Source organism: Thermoascus crustaceus (assembly GCF_041956765.1).
Source record: "Thermoascus crustaceus strain CBS 181.67 unplaced genomic scaffold VTN00scaffold_10, whole genome shotgun sequence".
NCBI lineage: Eukaryota > Fungi > Ascomycota > Eurotiomycetes > Eurotiales > Thermoascaceae > Thermoascus > Thermoascus crustaceus.
In genome coordinates this window covers 494,242-514,115 of record NW_027192536.1, presented here as the reverse complement: position 1 = coordinate 514,115, position 19,874 = coordinate 494,242, and the positions used below count along the sequence as shown (strand labels likewise).

Below are 19,874 nucleotides of genomic sequence, written 5' to 3'. Positions count from 1 at the left end.
GAGATATAACAGCAAGATGACCACCATCCCGTTTTGTCACGCGTATGAAAATGCCACGAGTGAGCCTACCCAAGTCCAAGAGCCGCCCCGATCAGATAGTATAGAGGAAAAAGGAAGTATATGCGGAGACAGGACAGACAGTGAACAATGGTAAAATTCAAGGGAATAATAAAAATATGTATGCAACGTATGGTTTGAGACAAAATCACAGACAGCCGCCCCTGAATATATATATATATATGCTCGGAATACACAGTTGGCCAACCGGGAAACGATCAAATTGCAAGCGACAACGCAACGCCGCAGACGGTGCACGAGGGAGACTGCGCGCAAAAAAAAGGGGAGAGCGAAACAGATAGCCACCATGCAAGTTGTTGAAAGGAATAAGGGCGAGCAATCGTTTGCCAGGGACGAAATTGGTTGATTTGGCGTGAGGAAAGATGTTCCCCTCCCTGGCTAGAGCGGTAGAAGGCAGAGAGTAGACTCTTGCCCTAGCGAATCGTCGACTGATGCCATTCATCGGGGGCTGTACGCGGACGAAAATATAGACATGGAATCAAGGAAATGACATCACGAAACGTCAAGCGATCAAGTGAGCCGCCATACCAAGACATGCATCCGAAAATTCCTCGTCGCCCGCTAGGAGCATATTATGGGATAATACGCACACGGAGGAAGGATTCAAAAGGAATAGAACGCAACATAAAGGGAACTAGCCCCGTTCAAACAGGAATGTAATTGATCTGCAGGGGAGGCATGACCATCACAGCTCGTTTGACGCGAAACTACACTTAGGGGGCCTCCCCGAAGATCTTGTAATAGATCTCGGTCAAGATCTCCGCGTCTTTCCGCAAGCTTGGGGAGATATTTTTGCTCTTCAGCAAGAATTCGATGGTTCGTCTGAGGAGCCGCCGGAGTGTCTCTCGGTCGACGAGTTCGGAGAGGCTGGACATGTAAGTTGCTGATAGGACGAGCATGTTTCCAAATTGACTGTACAAGCAGGTATCAACGGTTAGCGGAGACTCCTACATGATGAGACATTGGTGCAATGACGTACGCGTGAGCAGTCCCAAAGATGTTTGTCACCACAGGCCGGTCCTTGATACCATCGAAAGCTTCCGTACTCAAGACCGCGGAGTCGATGCATATCTTGCACGCCCTCCGCAGCTTCGGTGTGAGCTCTCTATATGTAGGCCCCGGCCAGATCGGCGCTTGGGCCGGGTTTCGACCAGGTGGGCCCATGTCGCTAGACCATCGTGCCATGCTGGGCGCACGCTGACTGTGCGGAATCGACGGGGACACTTGCTGCGACTTCGTGCCTGACACCACATTTGAGGCCGCGGGAGAGTCCACTGCAGCACCTTGTGCGTTCTGGCCGACGAAATGGAGCGCGTGGTAGAGAAGAGGTCGATGGATGATGTACCGTGCACCGTAGTATTTGGCGCGCATGCGGGCAGTGTTGATATCACTGGACGGCGGATCCGTGTCCCTCCATCTCATGACTTCAGGAAGGCTGCTTCTCCACAGTTCGAGGTTCATGCTGAGGACTTCCTGTACGGACGATGACCATCTGGTTTGCCCTTTCTCTGTAGGACAGAAAAGCAAACGTCAGCCGCTGGACCCTCAAGCAAGATGACACAAGGCGTGCTTACTCTCAGCTTTGTAGAGGTCGGTGTGCACACGATTCAAGACCTTCCTCAGGTGAATCTGAGCTGAATAGTAGAACATCATCATGGTGCTCGGTGCACGAATCTCGTTGGGGAGTTTGAGTGTAAAGACACCCTTGGGTAGTGAGATGCGGCCCTCCGAGCGGGAGATCCCGCTCGCTGGGAGATCGAGCTCTGCGAGGATATCACTGCAACGATAGATCTTAGTCTCTCTGGTTGGGATAGTAGAGCAGTTCCAGCTGCAGCTCACCTTTCAAGCTGAAGACACGTCCAGTATGCAAAATCATACAGATCCTTCAGCGGGCCATCTTGCATCTTTTCGTATCGTCTCCTGGAGCGGCCGTCAGTAACGGTTAACCACATAGCGACGATGGCCGAAACTTACGATCGAACAAGCACTTGACATGCTCTGGAGGCTTGGAAGATCCAACCGTGGCTTTGGAACGGGTGTGCCAGTTGGCCTGCATACAACCCTGCCAGGAGGGCTGCTTGAACATGGGCAAGGCTGTTTCCACCCTGAAGGTTCCCCAGAATATCGGTTGCATATGCGTAATAAGCCAAGCCGGGAATGACATCCATATTCTTTGGATGTGAAAACTCGGATCCCTCTGGATGCCACCCTGCACCGGTGAGAGACCGGCCCGCCATACTCCTTCTGTTATCTCCTGCCGTCGGAGACGGAAACGTTTGATTCGTTGGGGAATACAGGCCGCCAGGCGAATGCAGGGCCGACTCTGATACTGCCGGAGACAAACCGACATTGTGGGGAACGGAAGGGGGCTGGGATTCTGGTGGATAGTCCCTGACCGGGCCCGGCAACGGTTTGTCCCTCCACTCACAGATACACCCCAGTGCAAGGACCAAAAGGATTATGGCATTATCGATGGACTTCTCGATCCGCCGTGGTGCAGCCGCTGCTCGCTCCGGGTTGGAGACAGGAGACGACTGCATATCGAATCCAACACCATGCAACGTTTCGGAGGAACGCTTCCGTTTCGCGCCCCGTGGTGCCTCACCTGTGCTGCCGGGCATATATGATCCAGCAGGTCTCCGCTGAGGGCTGTACATCCTGATGAACCTCTCGATCTTCTTCTCCAGACCGTTCTCGTCCAGGAAAGGGTGGAGGATATGGATGTGCTGCAGGTAGCTCTTGTGATGACGGCGCACCGTATCAGGGTCCGTGTTCAACTGTCCGAATTCATCCAGGCCACCGACACATTCTCGAGGTCTGTGAGTCGACGTAGTCGACGGAAGCCCTGTACCCCAAGGCAAGTTTGGTGAGGCACCCTGCGGGTAATCCTCCTCCCGAGCGGGACTGGCAGAGCTTGCGGACGAGCTTCCCGGATAATCACTTCTGTCGTCGCCTTCACCCCGTCCATATACTCGAATCAGGCCACGTTCCTCCTCCAGCTGCATCACATAGTCCTCATCAAACGTCTGCGGACCCAACAGTCTCTGTATCGAAGGCCACAGAAGCAGCTTGTGAGCTGCCGTTGTATGTTCCACAGGGATCGAAAGTTCCCCATCATCCTCATCCTTGATGGCAGTATCCTTGCACTTGTCTACCGCTTCCATCTTTGGCCCAGCAAGGAGAGCCACGTTCTCGTCCTTCGGCTCCGGCTCGCCTCCCACCTCCATAATACCCGGATTGGGAGGTGGTTCCACCGATGACTCGGACATGACAGAAGGCTTTTGGCTCGAGATACTCCTGAGGGGATCATGCGCCGGCGAAAGAGCTTGATTGGACAGAATTCGGTTGATCTGAGCCCCTTGTTCCATCTGAACGGACTGCAGCTGCGTCAATCGGTCGTCCAGCTGCTGTAGTTTATCCAGGAGAAGTTGAGTAGCCTTCTCTTGCCTGCCGTTCCTGTCAGCACATAGTGTCAGTCGCAACCAGATGGATGGAGGACTGACTTATGAGGAGGGACCTCTTTGTAGACACAGATGAGGTTGTTCTCCTTGCAGTGACTACATGCCGGACGCCCTTCGTCACACTTGGCCTTCCTTGCTCGACATTGATCACAGGCCTTGCAACAAAAGAGAAAAAAACAGCGTCAGAATCGGGTTTCCATTGATGCTCAATCTCTTCATTGGCCACGGGCTTACCTGTTGTGCTCGTGCTGCCTTCCGGTGGCGCGTTCCATATGCTGGATTATAGTAGCCGGGTTCATAGGGAACCGGAGCGTGAGCCATGTGAGGATATTGACCTGGCGCGATCGTATGGGGCGTAGGCTCGCCGTTGGTATGGGGCTCGGGGGGAGGATACGCCATCCGCGGCCGGTACTCTCCCGGCGCGGTGTGAGGATTCGCCTCGTGTGGTGCGGTGGTGGTCATGGGTCTGTAGCCCGGATGGGGTGTATTGGGATCGGACGGAGACTGAGTCGGACCAGGCAGGTTGTTGGGACGCCCGTACGGCGCATCGTGGGGGATCTGGGGCAGCTCTCGATTCGGCGGAACCGCGTAGCCTGGATGGGCGGGAATGGGCGGCTGCGAGGGGTTTGAAGACGACCGGCGCTGGTCGGGGTTGGGAGCTTCGAACGGGGGTTGATATGAACGCCAGGAGTGCTCATAGAGCCCGTGCGGCGAGGGCAGCGGGTGCGATCCTTCGGGAGGGGGCATGCGGTGTACCGGTTGCGGCGGAGGGCCGCCGTATGGAGGGAGCGGTTTGGTCTTGTCGTCTGTCGCGATTACATCCATCATCACCAAAGATGCTGCGGCAGTCGGGCCATCTGCCCCAGATTGCCGCACGTCAGGTGTTCGATATGGAGATTCCGTTCAATAAGCGTCAAGCATTGACCACATAGTGAGGTTGGAAGCACGCCAAATTATCTGCCGTCAAAGAATGGCGAACGAGCGGAGTTGTCGCAAAGCACCGGGGACGACGTCAACCGCGTAGCTTCGTGGCTTCGAGAAATGATGGCACACCGTATACCTGAGGGAGGGGGAAGGGGGGGGGGGAGGGATCTGGCGGTCTCGGCCACGCGGTCAGTCAGCTGTCATAATCCTTGTGGGAGCCGCGCACAAAAAAAGGGCAGAGGGACGGTGAGCGCTACATACACGATGATATGCTGGAGAGTAGAAGGCGGGTTGTCGACGCAGGGTGTCGTTCAGCGAACCAATGGACCGCAATGAAGACGCCACCGGAGATGAGGATAATGGTACACAGGAATGGAAGAAAGATTCGATCAAAAACGGGGAGGATTGCAGCAATGCATATGCGCCGGTGGAGGGGGAGAAGAACGATGTGCGTCGAGGCGGACAGGCAGGACGGTCAGCGAACAATCACCGAACAAGAAGCACGGTCCACGCAGCAGAAGACTTTCTTTTCCCGATTCTTTCGGCAGCCAAGCTCTCGGGTCGACGTCGGGTGGATCGAGGTTCGAGCAGAGAGTGCCCCTCTTCGTTCTCTCACACGGCGACCGTCTTACGTAGGGTTTTGAGCAGCTGTCTGGCTGAGATGACAGATCTCTTTGGCAGGAAAACCGGTGGATCCAGGAGGGCTGGGCTCTTACAGAGGGAACGAAGCCAGAGGGGGAGAAGCTTAGCTACGAGGACGATCGGGACGCCACCAGGAGTTTTGTCGCCCATGGCCAGAACGCTTTCCAACTCCTGGGCAAAATAAATAATTAGGGTAGCAGGGAGGGGTAGGCCGAACAAGCAGGAGATGCGCTGGTCGCGGTGGCACAGTGGGACGGTGGACCGCCGGGGCGGGAGAGCTGATAGTGGCTCTGGTAGCGGCGCTCTCGTTAGGGTTCGGCCTCAACCTACCAGCAAGCAAGGGCGGGCAGTGCGTCCTCTGTCGTTCTCTGTCAAGTCTGGCGGTCCTGCACCCGATACCTACGGCGCATCCAGATGCTGAGGACATGTCCAGGCCGGAGTCCAGCAGCGCAGCATCTGCCCCCAGTGCTCGAGAGTTCCACCCGGCAGATCATTCACAGCCAGTGGACGCCGCGGCGGTGATCAGCAGCGCGGCCCGGTCAGCCTGCGGACGAGACGCGGTACCTACTGACGGCATCTCCGGCGCTTGGGATCCTGGTACCGTACCGTACCGAATCTTCTGGCCTGTCTGCTGACTCAGCCATCGATACGAGGCTGTACTCCCCGTCTGTACTGTGTATCCTTGGTACGGAGGCACACCCCAAGGTACAGACGTGCGGCAATCCAGGAACACACGCTCTGCCGTCCAGTGTAAACAACCATCCAACACCAACGCACAATGATGCTCCCTCTGCATTCCTGGCGCCGTCCTCGTATTTCCGTCGCCCTGCCAGCTTTATCAGATCGGCGCAACGCATGTGGCCGCTCTCATGCCACGTAGGTTCCCTGGATGTATGTCCCAACTCGCCGGATCAAGTCACTTACCGCGCTGCTGGAAACTCCCGCAGCCTAAGTGCCCGCCATACTGCTTCACCGACTCAGAACGCTCGCGAGACTCCTCCGTACCGTTGGCGCTGCGCATGATTCATACATGCAGTCATCGCCTCCGCCACCGGCGTTCGTCTGTGGGGTGAACCACGTTGTGGTGCCGAGAGCCCGCCCTCGACATGTCCCATTCCTCTCAATTCTCCGTCCCCTTCTTCGCTGGAAACCTTCTCGACGACTTTCCATGACGTACTATGCCCTCCTAGTATCCACTGCGTGCGCCCGCGGTCGTCGCGGAGGCGCGGTTTATAGGCTCTCGATCACGTATGGCCGTGAGCTCGCTCACTAGCGACCGACTATCAGCAATAATTATTCCGGCGCCCAGGCTGCCCGGTCGATCCGTCGTTCCATCATCCCGTTCCTTGGAATGCCCCGTCCATGGACCGTCTGGTGCTTAACTCTGGAGATCATCATTTCAACCAGCAAGAACAAAATAGATGGCGGTGCGAGAAGCTGGTGCTGGCATCATAACCTGTCTGGTGCTTCTGACTCTGTACGGAGTACTGTCCGGAGTATGCTGTGCCCCATGCTTGTGCCGAGACGTGTAACGCCTGACGACAAGTGCGGGATGCAAGGGGTACTGGCGACCCAGTGCACCCGACTCGGACATTCAACGCTACACGAAGATGTCATCGAATATCTGGAACTCGCTGGACCGTTCAGGAAGGTCCAAGGATCTTTCCTGGCAACTCCAGACCAGCGATCATCGCTTTAATACAGTATTCGATAATCCCGCTCGGGCATTCGGACATTCCTCCGTTGGGCAGTTATCGCTGATTTTCCCCTTCTACCCCTCATGATGCTCGATGCCCTTCCTGTCAACCTGTGTAAGCAGGGCGACGAGACATTGACATGGTAATCATTGTCTGAAGCAAGTCAGATAACTCTGGCACCCAACTCCCAGCGGTAACTGCGGTTCTTCTCATTGTCGACGACGGCTACTGGGCTGTCGGAGATACTGCGTAACATGGTACACTCAAATACAGCGTAATAATACGCTAGTACCCCGCAGCAGGATGACTTCGCTCAGGCTTTCAGCTACCCTGGTCCGTCTGCATCATTGGCTTTTTTTTTCCCCTCGAATATCCTCCATGCCCATTCCTATTAGCGCCATATCTCTGCTGGTCAAGTCATCAGTCTGCTATTCATCTCGGGGTTTGCTCTTGTCGGTGAACGCTGCTGCAGCTGCGTGCGCCTGACAAATAATCGAACGCCGCTGCTAGGATGGGACACTTTGTTTCTCCTTACTTGGCCTGGCAATCGTAGAAACGTCCAATGATTAAGACCATCAAGGCTGGAGGGTGGTGGTACAACAGGACCAGGGATACTGGCTCTGATTCTGACAGCGGAACAACATGGACAAATAGCGACGTCGTCCAGCTTAGCCCTTCACGGGAGAGAGTCATTGGCATACTTTGCCGGAACGAAATTCTCCGGCTGAAAGTGACCTGCAATATGCCATCTGAGATCGATTTCCGATGTCATCATGCCACCCGGACTGACAAGCTTTCATGCAACATGCTTTAAAAACACCCTTTACCAGCGTCCTCCCTGCGCAAGGCGTAGTAGTCCTATCCATCCAGATCCGATGTTCAAACAGCCGGTGGGGCACGCACAGAGAGGATCGACACGAGGAACGACTGATAGGGAAGTGTCGTCACATCGAAATGCGAACGGTGTCGAATGCGAAGTGATATGTAGGGCGCTCGAGCCTCTGGGGAACCATTACGCGCCTGGTTATATGTTATCTGTACAGAGCATTATTCTGCGCAACGTTTACTATGACCATCGACCAGCCTTGCATCCAAGTGTACTTTTCCCAGCCTCTCCGCACATCCATATGGAGACCAGTTCCCGGATATTAGCGATTTAGCCACGTGGCTGCGGGAGTTACCATAGTGGTCCTTCGTACTGCGGCCCTCGGGACGCATGTGGGAACTATCCGCCATCAAACGGTCGCATAAAAAAATAATAGACTCCAGAGCCGCATGGCTGCGGTCCGCTGATATCATATATTGCCCATACCATCATCATGGACCGCATTCCACTGCTTATGGCACCTGTCTCGGGCAATTGAACCAAAACCGGAAAGTGGTTATACGCAGCAAGCGTTGGCGGCGCACAGGGCTTGCTGACTCACAAACTTACCGTCAACCCACCTTTCAGGATAGAGAAAAGGAACTCCTCACGGTCTCTTTACTGACTTTCCCCGCCTGCAAACCATCATTCCATCCTCTGGCGAGACGTTGGATTGGTCTAAGTGGGCGCATTCTGATCCGGACGGGCACCCTTCGACCATGAATATCCCATTCTACATCTGAAACTTGGTGCTGCAAGTGGCTTGATATTCGAAACGGAGGCGATAACTGTGCGCCAACTATGGGCTAGGGCCTTACGCTCGGGTTAATAGGCCCCTAAAACTTAACATCTCTAGGTCACCGATAAGCCAATATACTCCGGATTTTTCACCATACCTTCTACTCCGTATGCAACCATCGGAACATTGTACGATTTCCCCTCTGGTCTAGTTGCATATATAGCTCCACAGGATCTCGATATTATGCGAGTTAACGTTTGGAATCAATCTGTTATCCGGAGCTCAGATCGATGATACTTTTCCGAAAGTTAATACTACCCGCCTGATCCTTCGCGCCGTCTCCAGTTTACAGTTTCCTGATGCCATGCGTGGTTCGGCCGTTGTAACTTGTGCTGGCAATCCAAACGTCCCACGGGTCTGGTCGATGGGTCCCGGAAGGCTTTTTTTTTTGCAAACCTGCGACAAGCTTGGGGCGTCCCATGGATCTCGAGACAGCGCTCGAAGATGACAGCGGATGTACTGTACGATTTGGCGGTCCGCCCCCAGACGATCCTACCAGCCTTCCCACGGTGCTTAGACCGCCATGCGGTCTCGAGCCGGTCCCTGGCGTGTGCCTTGGCTCCTTGCCGCACAGCCGTTGAGCACCCCCCATTGGCCAGCGTGCAGGTGCCTTTGTGATATGTCACATTCTACTCCGCAGTCAATCGATCTGAAATCTCTGCAGTGCAGTATCCCTGGTCGACGGTAAGCACCGAAAACCTGGATACGGGCCTGTACGTCACCCGCGGTTGCAGGCAGTCTTAGCGTGACCGAGGAAATCCGTGCCAGCGCCTATGCACATGCGTCTGGATAAGAATGGAACAGAGCTCCTACTGCGTACCGCAACGGAATAACCCATCGACCGCGAGGCGCGCTATACAACATTCGTCACGGAGTATTACGTATGTTACAGTACTCCGCATACATACTTGCAAGTCATGGTGGATCTCCACGAGCAACGCGTCAAAAGTCCTCGACATTTGACCTCTTCAGATACGATGAATCGATTGTAGACGGCTGCGAGTATCCATAACATCTTTTCGTCGTATTGCAGCTGCTGTACCCCGTCCAATATCCGTAGCTATGCGATATAGTCTGCATCTACCCTGTGGCGGAGTGATCACCGTCAATTGCTTCCCGGCAAACGATGAAGAACCGTACTAATAAAGATGTATTAGCTGATGCTGATAGTCTGCTGCTTTTCGCTTCAATAACACAGGAGAGGGCGGCGGAGGCAGTCAATCAGACATCCACGCCGGATATCATCTTGTTTTCCTGATCGGTCGATACTTCTACTCTCAAATCTCTCTGGCAGAACCGCTGGTGATTTTCATCAGACTACCTCGATGCAGAGACACAAACATGGCAAAATATGATCCTGACCACTCGGTCCAGGGACAACATACAGAGATGTACACTGTATACTCCCTACTCCGCATACATCTAACAGACCGACAAGTTGCGATATTATTTACACAGTATACGCATTATACCAAGACGTAGATCCAGTGAAGTGGCTTCGGATACGGGTGGCTAGGCAATAGACACGGCAGGCATGCCCCTGATCGTCGAGCCACCAAACTGTATGGCACAGATCGTTCAACTGACAGCGGCTGATGCGTCAGTAACCAAGAGCTTGGGTTCGCGATGCGGAAACCGGGCTTCCCCCCTTAATGAGGTTGATCATGGTCGCCGATAGTCAGACCGCGCGCCTTTTCTCCGCCTGTCCGGCCTCGAACATCTATTTTGGTGCATGGACCATGCGCGCTGTTTTCCCTGGCAACAAATAATCATTGTTATTCAGCCCCATCCATGTCTGACTTGCTACTGAATAAGCAGGAAAAATAGGCAAGCGCCTCCCCTTTCTAGGTATCCCGCTTGCCCGGGCATGCGGCCACCCCACCAAACTCGAGCGCCGCCCCGGAGATTGTACCTGGCAAGGGGTGACGACGATAGAAGCGGAACGGCACTCGACTGTCAACCTCGCAGTTACAGTTGAGTAACTGCGTCCTTCGCATTCTTCAGGTGCCAGTGTCACGGTCTCTCTGAGGCCCGCCCGTCTGCCAATCCAAAATTGACGGTCTACAGGGATCTGTTCGACATCTGGCACTGGCTGACCTGAGCATGTGCTTGGAGCACGCTCAAAAGCAAGCGCGATTTGGCGGGCATCTCTGAGGCTCTCTCACACATTCTTCTCCATTGAGATTGCAGCAGTACTATTATTGGATCCCCCCATCAATGCAGGTGGGGGAGGCACGCCACAAGGTCAAGCTCGTGGTGGAGAACGCCTCCAACATGCATGGAATCAAGGGGAGAAATGCGAGCTGCGCGGTCCTATTCTATCCCACATGTCCTGGAGCCTCGGAAGGAAGTTGACATCTCATCTTTCTACCCCTCCCCCGGATTACTGCCAATTTGTCACAGGGGTTTTGCATGACGGCTCCATTATTCCAACCAGCCATGCTCACCCATCTGGGGTGCCGGACGACAGGAAGTGACGTTGTCCCCATGCAAGGTGAGCTATTGCAAGAGGCTCAAACTCAAAGCCTTGTCCATCCTTAACTTTGTTACGGCATGGCACACCTCGTCACGTCCGGTTGTTGCTTTTTTCGTTTCACGATTGCATGATCCAAATTAGGCAGCGAAAATGGAGTTGCGAGCGCCCAGTGGCCCAGATGGCTTTCTCCCCTATTGCCAATGCCAATGCCAACTGATCGACCAATGTGATTTGACATCAACAGCCTCTGCAAGATTTGCAATTACCGTAACTGGTGTTATTCCGCGAATAATGCAAGGTCCTCCATCTGCCACCATGCAGAACTGCCATGGAATTCGAACTTTCGAAGTACTCCAACAACGAACACGTACTCCCGAACATCTTCTTCTTCCTTTTTCTGAGGTTGCTAGGTTAGGTACACCGCAAGAAAAAAAATAAATAAATAACGGAACGGCATCAACATTCGGTAATTCCATGTAATCTAACTCCGCAAATAGCCGTGGGAGAGTTTTTATCTTGCACTGTTTTGGGTAGCTGTTGATCGTGCAGCTGTCCGGCCGGCGGACCGGCGGTCATTATTCGCGGGGGACGGACGCAAGAAATAATTATACATAACTGTATGTATGTACATACAAAAGTACGGTGCATTAATTATTGCTTGCGTCTGTTGGGTACGCTGCTTATAGCAAGGATACTACGGATACACGACAAAAGGGAGGGAAAGAAAAAAATATCGCGCATACATTATGCAAATGCAAATGTGAAGGCGAGTAATCCTTTGAATTGAAGGTCTGATGATCATTTGTTTGTTTTGTTCGACGAACTCAAACTCGAGCTTGACTTGGACTTGACCGCCAAATCCAAACATGTTCTTCTCTCTCCTTGCCAAAAAAAAAAAAAGAAAAAAACACAAGACAGATCAACAGAACAGAAACAGGTTCTTTTGTCCGTCCGGTCCGGTGTAGGTCACACAGTACACCTGCCAACCAAACCATGACAAAAAAAATGTCCCTTTTGGCTTCTGCTTGTCTTGTCTTGTCTTCTCTGCCTAGTTTTACAGTACAGAGTTATTTTCAGCATCATCACTCATCGTTCACCAATGCCGCGTTTGTGTTGTGTTATGCATGAGATGGAGCGGTCTGGTGTCATTGTAATCCAGACCATGACCTGACCTACCTACCTACCTTATCGGGCCGAATACTGATACTGATACCGATCAGGTTTGTTTCTTTGTTGGGTAGGTAGGTAGGTACCTTGCTTTCGGAAAGAGGGAAGCAAAAGTCCTGTATGTACTGTACATAAACATACTTGTTCCTTGCTGTTTTTATTATTTAATTTTTTTTTTCTGATGTTTAACGTCTATTCATCTTATCTGCGCTCTTCGTGCCCCTTCTTTCTTTCTTTATATCATTTGCATTATTCGCATTAAGCATAGCATCGAACCAAGAAATAGAAGCCCCGTTTGTACTGTACCACTGTACGCAGCAGAGTAGTAAGTAGGTAGGTAGGTGGTGTATACTGTACTGTACAAAATCTAGATATTTAGAGCTGGGGTCGGAGTCGGGGGTAGCTCAGGACAGGACAGAGGATGGGATAGAGCAGGCCAGTAAGGTCACTCGCGGCCTTCGGTCTTCGACCTTCCCTTTCTGTTCCGAGTGAGGTTGGTTGGTTAGGTGGTTTGTCGGTTGGTTGTTATTGGCATTATTGGATGGATAGATATGGTGCTGATACTACTACTCATCCTCTGTACGCTTGTTTTGTTTACCCAAGTTAAGTAACTGACTATATTTCTTACTAAGGTAGGTAGTCGGTCAGGTCTGTAATATATATACATGTAATAGCTTCATCGAGGCTATTTATTTGAACAAGTACCGCGCGCGCTGGACTGGACTGGACTGGTCCGGATTTGGATTTGATTGATTTGATCACTCCATCCTGTGTGGACTTATGGTTGTTTCGCCTAGTTTGATCGAGGTAGTGGCGGTGTTATTATTATTATTATTACTATCGTTGCTAGTTATTTATACTTATTTAATTATATATATTTTTTTAATGTTCGACGAGGATATCATATCTAGGTAGATGATGGCAGTGATAAATAAATAACAGTGTGATCAATGTTCGCAGTTCGCAGTAGTTACCTAAGGTAGGCTACAGCGTTCAGCGTTCTTAACTGTACCGTGTACTGCGCAGTACTGCGTACTCCAAAGCGTGTACCTACAGTACATGTAGGTACCTCGGTCTGGCTGGCATCGCGAACTCGGTACTCTGCCCGGGCAGCCCTGCTTGAACTTGAACTGAACCAAATTTTGAGTCTCTGTTTCATCATCCTTCAACTTTTTTTTCAGGAGTTAACGTCCAAGGGTTCAATTTCAATGGGTCAAACTTCGGGGAGAACCAAAACCAACCCCACTTGGTCTCGGCGTCGTCCTACCTCTTAAATTTAGATTTTAACGGTTGGAACCCGTGCTGTGCGGAGCCTCACGGAGGCATACAGTACGCGGTACTCTGTACGGGACAGGACGGGACAGGCGTCGACAGTCTACTAGAGTCTAGAGTCTAGAGTCTAGAGTCTAGAGTCTAGATGGATGGAGGCTTTGGAATTTGGATTGGATTTGCCTTTGGGGCTCTTGGAGTGAGTCAAGTGCCGGTTAACCGTTAAAAAAAAATTCAAATCCGATTATGCAATTGTTGTCATTTTTTGAGGTATAGATGTTCAGAACCAGAAGGTATTTCCTTTTTACTTTTTTGAGCTCTGGAAACTGGGGCTACGTATGAAATATATGAAGTACGCGCGCGCAGTAAAAGGATCTATGTAACTGTATGACGGAGTAGTATTAACGTATTATTTAGGTATGGAGTACGACTGCGCAACCATTAGTTGTCAACCCCATATTGTTGCTATTGTCCTGCTGCAGATGCAGTCTTCTGATAGAAACTGAGCTTCGTACTGTACTAAGCACCTAGTTGGCAAAGAAGACCAAACCAACAAGCGTAACCCAAAACAAAGTAGTTATCCTGGATGACGAGTACATACTCCGCATCTTTCCCCTTCTTGTTATTCATTTTCAGGGACGGCAATGATAATAACACTGATACCCTGAGTACTCCATACTTCATACTTTTTTTAGTTTTTTAGTTCTTTACTTTGTAGCCTCGCGGAGAAAGCTCAAGCCTCACTGGTCAACTTAGACTATCTCGCGCGCCTCGCGCCTCGCGCTTATCCTCGCTAGTTAGTTGGTACCTAAGTCCTAAGCACCTATACCTATACCTATCCTTGGCTAGATCCATAGATCCATACTTCCCAGCTAACCTTGAAAAGTTCAAAACAGTATAGCTACATTCCCGCTTGTCTCAGAGGAGGAGCGCAAGTCCGCTCTATTCCGTAGACTAGAGCCAGGTACCGCGCGGGAATAGCGACCAACCGGCCGAGAAGTCAAGCAGAAAGGTGAGGCTGTCGTTCTAGAAGTCTGGAGTTTCAGGTTCTGGCGGCATCTTAAGCAACTGAGTTGACTGGCTAACTCCGTACGTATTCCGTATGTACTGTACATACTCTGTACTGTATAGTACATCCAGTACAAGCAGCAGTACGTAGCGCGTCGGTCGACATGCCTGAAAGAGACCTACGTGCATGTATATAATTTGTTATCAATCAGGATTTAGAATTTACAGAGCACATAGTGCTGCATCGCATACGTATAATCCTGATCAGCTCGGACCAGATGTCAGCTGTCAGGTCAGGAGAAGTCTAGATGCTTGCAATGCTTTTCCTTTTTCTTGTTTTCTTCAGGTCGCCTCGTCTCGAAAATAAAGTTCCAAAGTTTAGAGAGAGGGAGGGGCTCTATTGAACTTTAATACAAAAGAGACTTTCTTATTTTTAAAAATAAACTTTCATCCAGACCAAATCTGTACAGCGACAGACAGGGGTACGTTCTTCGCTATGAACGTCAAGTCGAGGTTCGAAGTATATACTCCAGCTCTACTATGCTTTATACACAAAGCTCGTCGCCGATCACGATCCACGTCCTGACCAGCGATAGCGACAAGGCTTAGGATTGTCATGTATGTACCGCATTTAACAACGATCGACGGGATCGGATTGATGGGTCAAAGAGTCCAGATATCAAAACTTTCTAGAAGACAGAGGCTGATGAATGGCTGCTCTATTCATTTCGTATTCTATAATCGTTATGGCAGCTCTTCGGGCTTTCCGATGCTTCGCATAGTGATGATAAGGTCTGATCGTTGCTCGACTTGGAATTTAATACAGCAGAAACTTGATAGATCTACTCGCGTAGGAGTTTCCCACGCGCATAAGGATCATACTTGAGGATGGAATCTTTTGAGAAGAGTAAGTGCGATTCGTTATGATGAATCTTTACTCGCGAGATGTGAGTACTATATACAAGTGGAACCGTACAAAGACCGCATTGAAATTGTGCTTCGGAAGGAAAATGAACATGAACAATTGAACATAGAAATGTCCTCTGTACACACAGAACGGACTCTAACGGAGTAATGAGAACGCAGTGATCACTCGGAATCATTTTCCAGCAGACGATAATTTGACGGAGACGACTTGGTCATTGCGTTCTCTTAGTACTTGCATAGTGTCATTTGTACAGTCGTAGTCAGCAAGCACAAATTCTCCTTCTGGTTAACCGTGCAGATCACCAGCGCTGCAGAGGGAAAAGTGATTCAGCATAAGCCAAATGACGCAAGAAACAGAAAAGGAAAAAGAAACGTCAGCTAGCTACATCTAGGCTACGCATCATCTCTCTGCACCCTTAGGAAGAGTGCTAGGTGGTGTTCTCTTACTGCATGCATTGTTTAAATCATCGTGCAGATATCCAGGTATAGTAAGTAGGTAGTCTGCATAATCATATAGTAATCATACCATAACCAAGCAAGTAAGTGACGGCCCCCATTGCAACGGAGAAATCTATCCTATGTAGGCGCCTAAGTTCTCATCAATCTCGATCCTTTCGCTCGCTTGTTCACGGTCCGTCCGCCCCATTGTTATTTGACATTCGGAATCGGATCCAGCACCACCATAACGGTACAGATCATCGAGATCATCATCGTCGATTGACGATCCAAAATAAGGCTTTTCCCGTTCCCGTCAGATTGCGCGCCGATCTTTCTGACGTGACAGTCACAGACTCCGTATACGGTATATGCTCCGTTCCCCCAAGCTGCAGCGCCCTGATGCTGAATCGCCGATAGTCAGATAGACAGTGATCATGGATCAAATGATTAACGCAAGCCCACTTCTTTTTCGCCCCGCTCTCGCCTCTTGAGTTTTTCTGAAGATTCCAAATTGAGAAGTTGCTGGAAAGTTTCTTTTTGAAACTTGGAGAGAATGAGGCTGGCGCTGGTGGTCTGACTCGGACGAGAAAATGGTGAATATCACATGTTGATGGATCGGTATCCTGGTACATACAGCAGACATAGATGGATAGAGAAGAAAACGATCGTCGTTTCGGGATACACCCGCTTCTCTCGGACCTTGATAGAAAACAGACGTACGAGCTGCGGAGAATTGTCGGAGGACTTTATTTACTCGGGCGAGAACGAAGGCGCGGTTAACGATTACTGCATACATGCCTAATGTCCATTACTCCGGGGAGACTGGGAATTTTCAACATTGACAAACAACAGTCAGGCAGAGAACAGTAAGTAACTGTACTGTAGGTAGACAACTGCTTAGTATGCAGTGTTGTTAGATCAAGCCTCAAATCTCGGTCCCGATCTCGGTCCGGCCTGTCGGGACCGTGCTATTTTGGAATCTAAAGAGTAAATAAATAAATAAAAAAAGGCTCAAGATGTTTCGGTCCTGGTCTCTACTATCAATCTGATATCTTGAGCCTTGACGGAAGTACTGGCATAGTCATTCGTTATGTTGTCTCACGATAAAATTTAAAAAAAAAANAAAAAAAAATTAACCGAATGAGTTCGGAAAACGTCCGTGATGATGAGACAGACGTACAGTAGTACACACCGAACAACTCACTCCGTACGGGCATACTGCGTACTATCTTTCTCCTACGTTTCGAATAAAAATACGTATTAACAATAATACTTTAATGAGTTTCTTAAGAGTGGATCCTGTTCCACTCTCATTCGTTTCCTCGCTAAGTTCAGAAAACACTTCAATTGCCACGATAAATAGCTACAATAGTTGATCGTTTATGATAAGACAGCACTGAAGCATCTTCTCCAAATCCCCACTTTAATTTATTAGCTACATATCGCTTATGCAGTACTGCTTAAACCTGGCATCCTGCCAAGTCAGCCCCATCCCATGTGCGCATGCCCTAGAGGCTGGAAATAATATCCGAAGCCTCAGGCTGAATAGGGCTGGGCGCAGTCAGGCACAAAGGAAAGACCGACGCCCGACGTAGGGCAGACAATCAGAGTCAAATATGACATGTCTGTTTCCGGAGACCAGATATTTGGTAATGTGGCAAGATCTAGAACCTGGCCGCGTTATATGTCAGATCTTGTTGATTATCTTGTGGCGGTTTCAGATTGATTTCGTATGATTACGGAGCAAAAGCAAGGGAAAAAAGAAAATTCAGGGGGCTGTCAGCACGCCTTGGCATCGGCTGTATCATCTTCTTGTCACTTTCGCTTAAGATTAGCTTTAATTCTGATAATAGTCTCTTAGGATACGACTACATTTCTTTACACGGTGAGCAACGCGCCTTGGAACATAGTGGCTGGGGAATACTGGCTTGAACGAATTGAACACTTACGTAATTTCAAGCATTCTTGTTTCGCTGCGATTGAGAGATTGATGCTTGCTTGAATTTTGGTGCGATTGCTTTGTTAATGGCTCAAGAAATACTCTTATGTTGTATCGTGGGTTGTCCGAATTCGAACTCGGTGAATGACATCTTGCTCAGCCCAATGTGTTTATGGATCTGTTATACAATGTCTTACGGATTGATGGGCTTCTTCTTTAATGTTAGTATGGCGTTGTAGTATAATAGACGTCAATTCCTGTTTTAGAAGTATTAGTTTCGATCTGTTGCTTGTTTGTCTTCGACACTCGTATACAAGCTGCATCTACAGTACAAGACAAGAATAAAATAATTCCAATATTTCTTCCTTTTTATTGTTTGAAAGACTCCCTGTGCTGCTACATCTTATTTTGCAATATGTCCTTTTTTCATTTCTTTCTTGGACAGTGATGAGAAACAGTGGTCATTGAGTTCCTTCAAATTGAGAAGCGTTTGGCTGGTGCTTTGGCTTTAACGTTCTTTTTCTATCTTGTCTGCCGTACATAATATCCTCGAGAGACCTCCCAATAACTTGCTTTCCGAAGCTGCTTTTCCCACGGGCTCGTGTAAAACCTTGAAACAATGGTGACTACAAACATGAGTGTTACTTCTCATTCTATTCTTAAACCCGAGATGACTCTACTATACAGGATATGGGATCATATGATGACGCAGATCTAGTTAGGCATCTAACGTTTCTTTTCATTTTTCTTCTTACCCTGATCTGTTACGGAGCTACTAGAAACGTATTTATTTTTGGTTGTGTCGATCCGTCCATCTATCTATTCATTTCTCCAGTGATCCTATATCCAATCCAGATCTCAACAGCATAACAAGCCAGCGAAATTAATAGACTGACCTATTGCCAGCTGTTTTATCCTATCTCTGTTTCCGCGCGGCTCTTCAGACAGAAGAGAAAGAAAACAAGATGACTACACCCTCTTGCACATTATCGCATATTTTACAGAGTACATACATGTTGTTCTTATTCCAGACCTGTTCATCTACACCATTGACTTACTATTGACTTGGGTAGCTACCTATCTATCTACTAGCTAATATTAGAAGTTGCACACTACGAACTACACCATCTCCAAGAGATAATGAATACAAACTCCTGTTTAAAACGACAGCACATACTGGTAAGGTAGCAACCTGTCTGCTACGACCATAACCATATCTTCTTTTCATTATTTGTTTTTTCTTCCCGGTCATGGTAAATAGAGAATCTAAGACTCCTTATTACTTATTAGGTTAGATAGATAGATCTACACTCGTTTCTCAATCAGACATGGGTAGCAGCTTTATCGTATGCATTCATATCTTCTGCCTTCTATCTAGATCTAAGCAGGAGAACCAGATCCTCGCTCGTGATTCCAAGTATGACTGGGGCGCTAATCTCTAGTCTGCCTGACATGGGGTTTAATAGAGTGTCATTCAGTTCTGCAATCTAAAAAAGAGTGGTTAGACTGATATCACTGGTAGGGGCTGCAGGTTTGTCCCTCTTACCTGCCTATTTTATGGTGACAGAATAGTGTGGCCTATGAAAAAAGTCCAGATTGGCATGGGATTGCTCTAGCTTGTGTCTTGAAGAATGGATAGAGAGTGGACAGGCAAGCATGCTGCTCGACACGCCTAGAGGATAAAGCCATTCTGATCCATCCAGTCTAGAACATATGCAGGCATGTGTATATGTATCTATGTTCTTTCTCTACATCTGTAAGTTAGATATCTCGTCATAAGCAGCGGTCTAGAGTGCTTGTGTGTTTGATGCTTTGCTAGTTGAATTATATATATTTCTCTCAACATATAAGACATGAGTTCTTTATGCAGATGGAGATAGACTAAAGGGCCAGAATTGTGGAAATAGGAAGAACACCCGTACATACAAAACAACTTACCTAGCTATCTTTCTTTTCTTTTTTCCTTTGATCATCTATGGTGCCTGTCTATCTGAACTGCATAAACCCAACCAACTAAAATCAAAACAGGTAAACACTGCGTCAATTCCAGTTCAAAAGAAGGTCGTGGACTACATAGCTAGGTAAGCAGACCGGAAACAAGTGACTAGAGCTTCTTGCCCTGGTTGCCTAATTACAAATCTAGGACCTGCGGGAATGGATCTCTAGTTCTTTTTGTATACTATA

The 19,874-nt window shown here is 49.3% G+C and overlaps 2 protein-coding genes across 2 annotated transcripts, besides 2 other annotated features; one reads left to right on the top strand and one right to left on the bottom strand.

Moving 5' to 3' along the window:
* Positions 1–791: 791 nt before the first annotated feature.
* VTN00DRAFT_2541 (uncharacterized protein) lies at positions 792–4,367 on the bottom strand (the record flags this gene model as incomplete). The annotated part of the gene is made up of 7 exons (XM_069428766.1): positions 792–990; positions 1,058–1,586; positions 1,653–1,855; positions 1,918–1,998; positions 2,053–3,525; positions 3,582–3,694; positions 3,774–4,367. The coding sequence occupies 7 exons, from the start codon at positions 4,365–4,367 to the stop codon at positions 792–794; spliced, it is 3,192 nt and encodes a 1,063-aa protein (XP_069283588.1).
* Positions 4,368–4,785: 418 nt separating this feature from the next.
* On the top strand, positions 4,786–5,740 carry VTN00DRAFT_2540 (uncharacterized protein; the record flags this gene model as incomplete). Its single annotated transcript, XM_069428765.1, has 2 exons — positions 4,786–5,095; positions 5,403–5,740. The coding sequence occupies 2 exons, from the start codon at positions 4,786–4,788 to the stop codon at positions 5,738–5,740; spliced, it is 648 nt and encodes a 215-aa protein (XP_069283587.1).
* A 9,142-nt stretch (positions 5,741–14,882) lies between these two features.
* Positions 14,883–14,899: a sequence feature (Short protein (VTN00DRAFT_2539, KAL2005328.1) was converted to a misc_feature.).
* Positions 14,900–14,982: 83 nt separating this feature from the next.
* Positions 14,983–14,995: a sequence feature (Short protein (VTN00DRAFT_2539, KAL2005328.1) was converted to a misc_feature.).
* Positions 14,996–19,874: the final 4,879 nt, after the last annotated feature.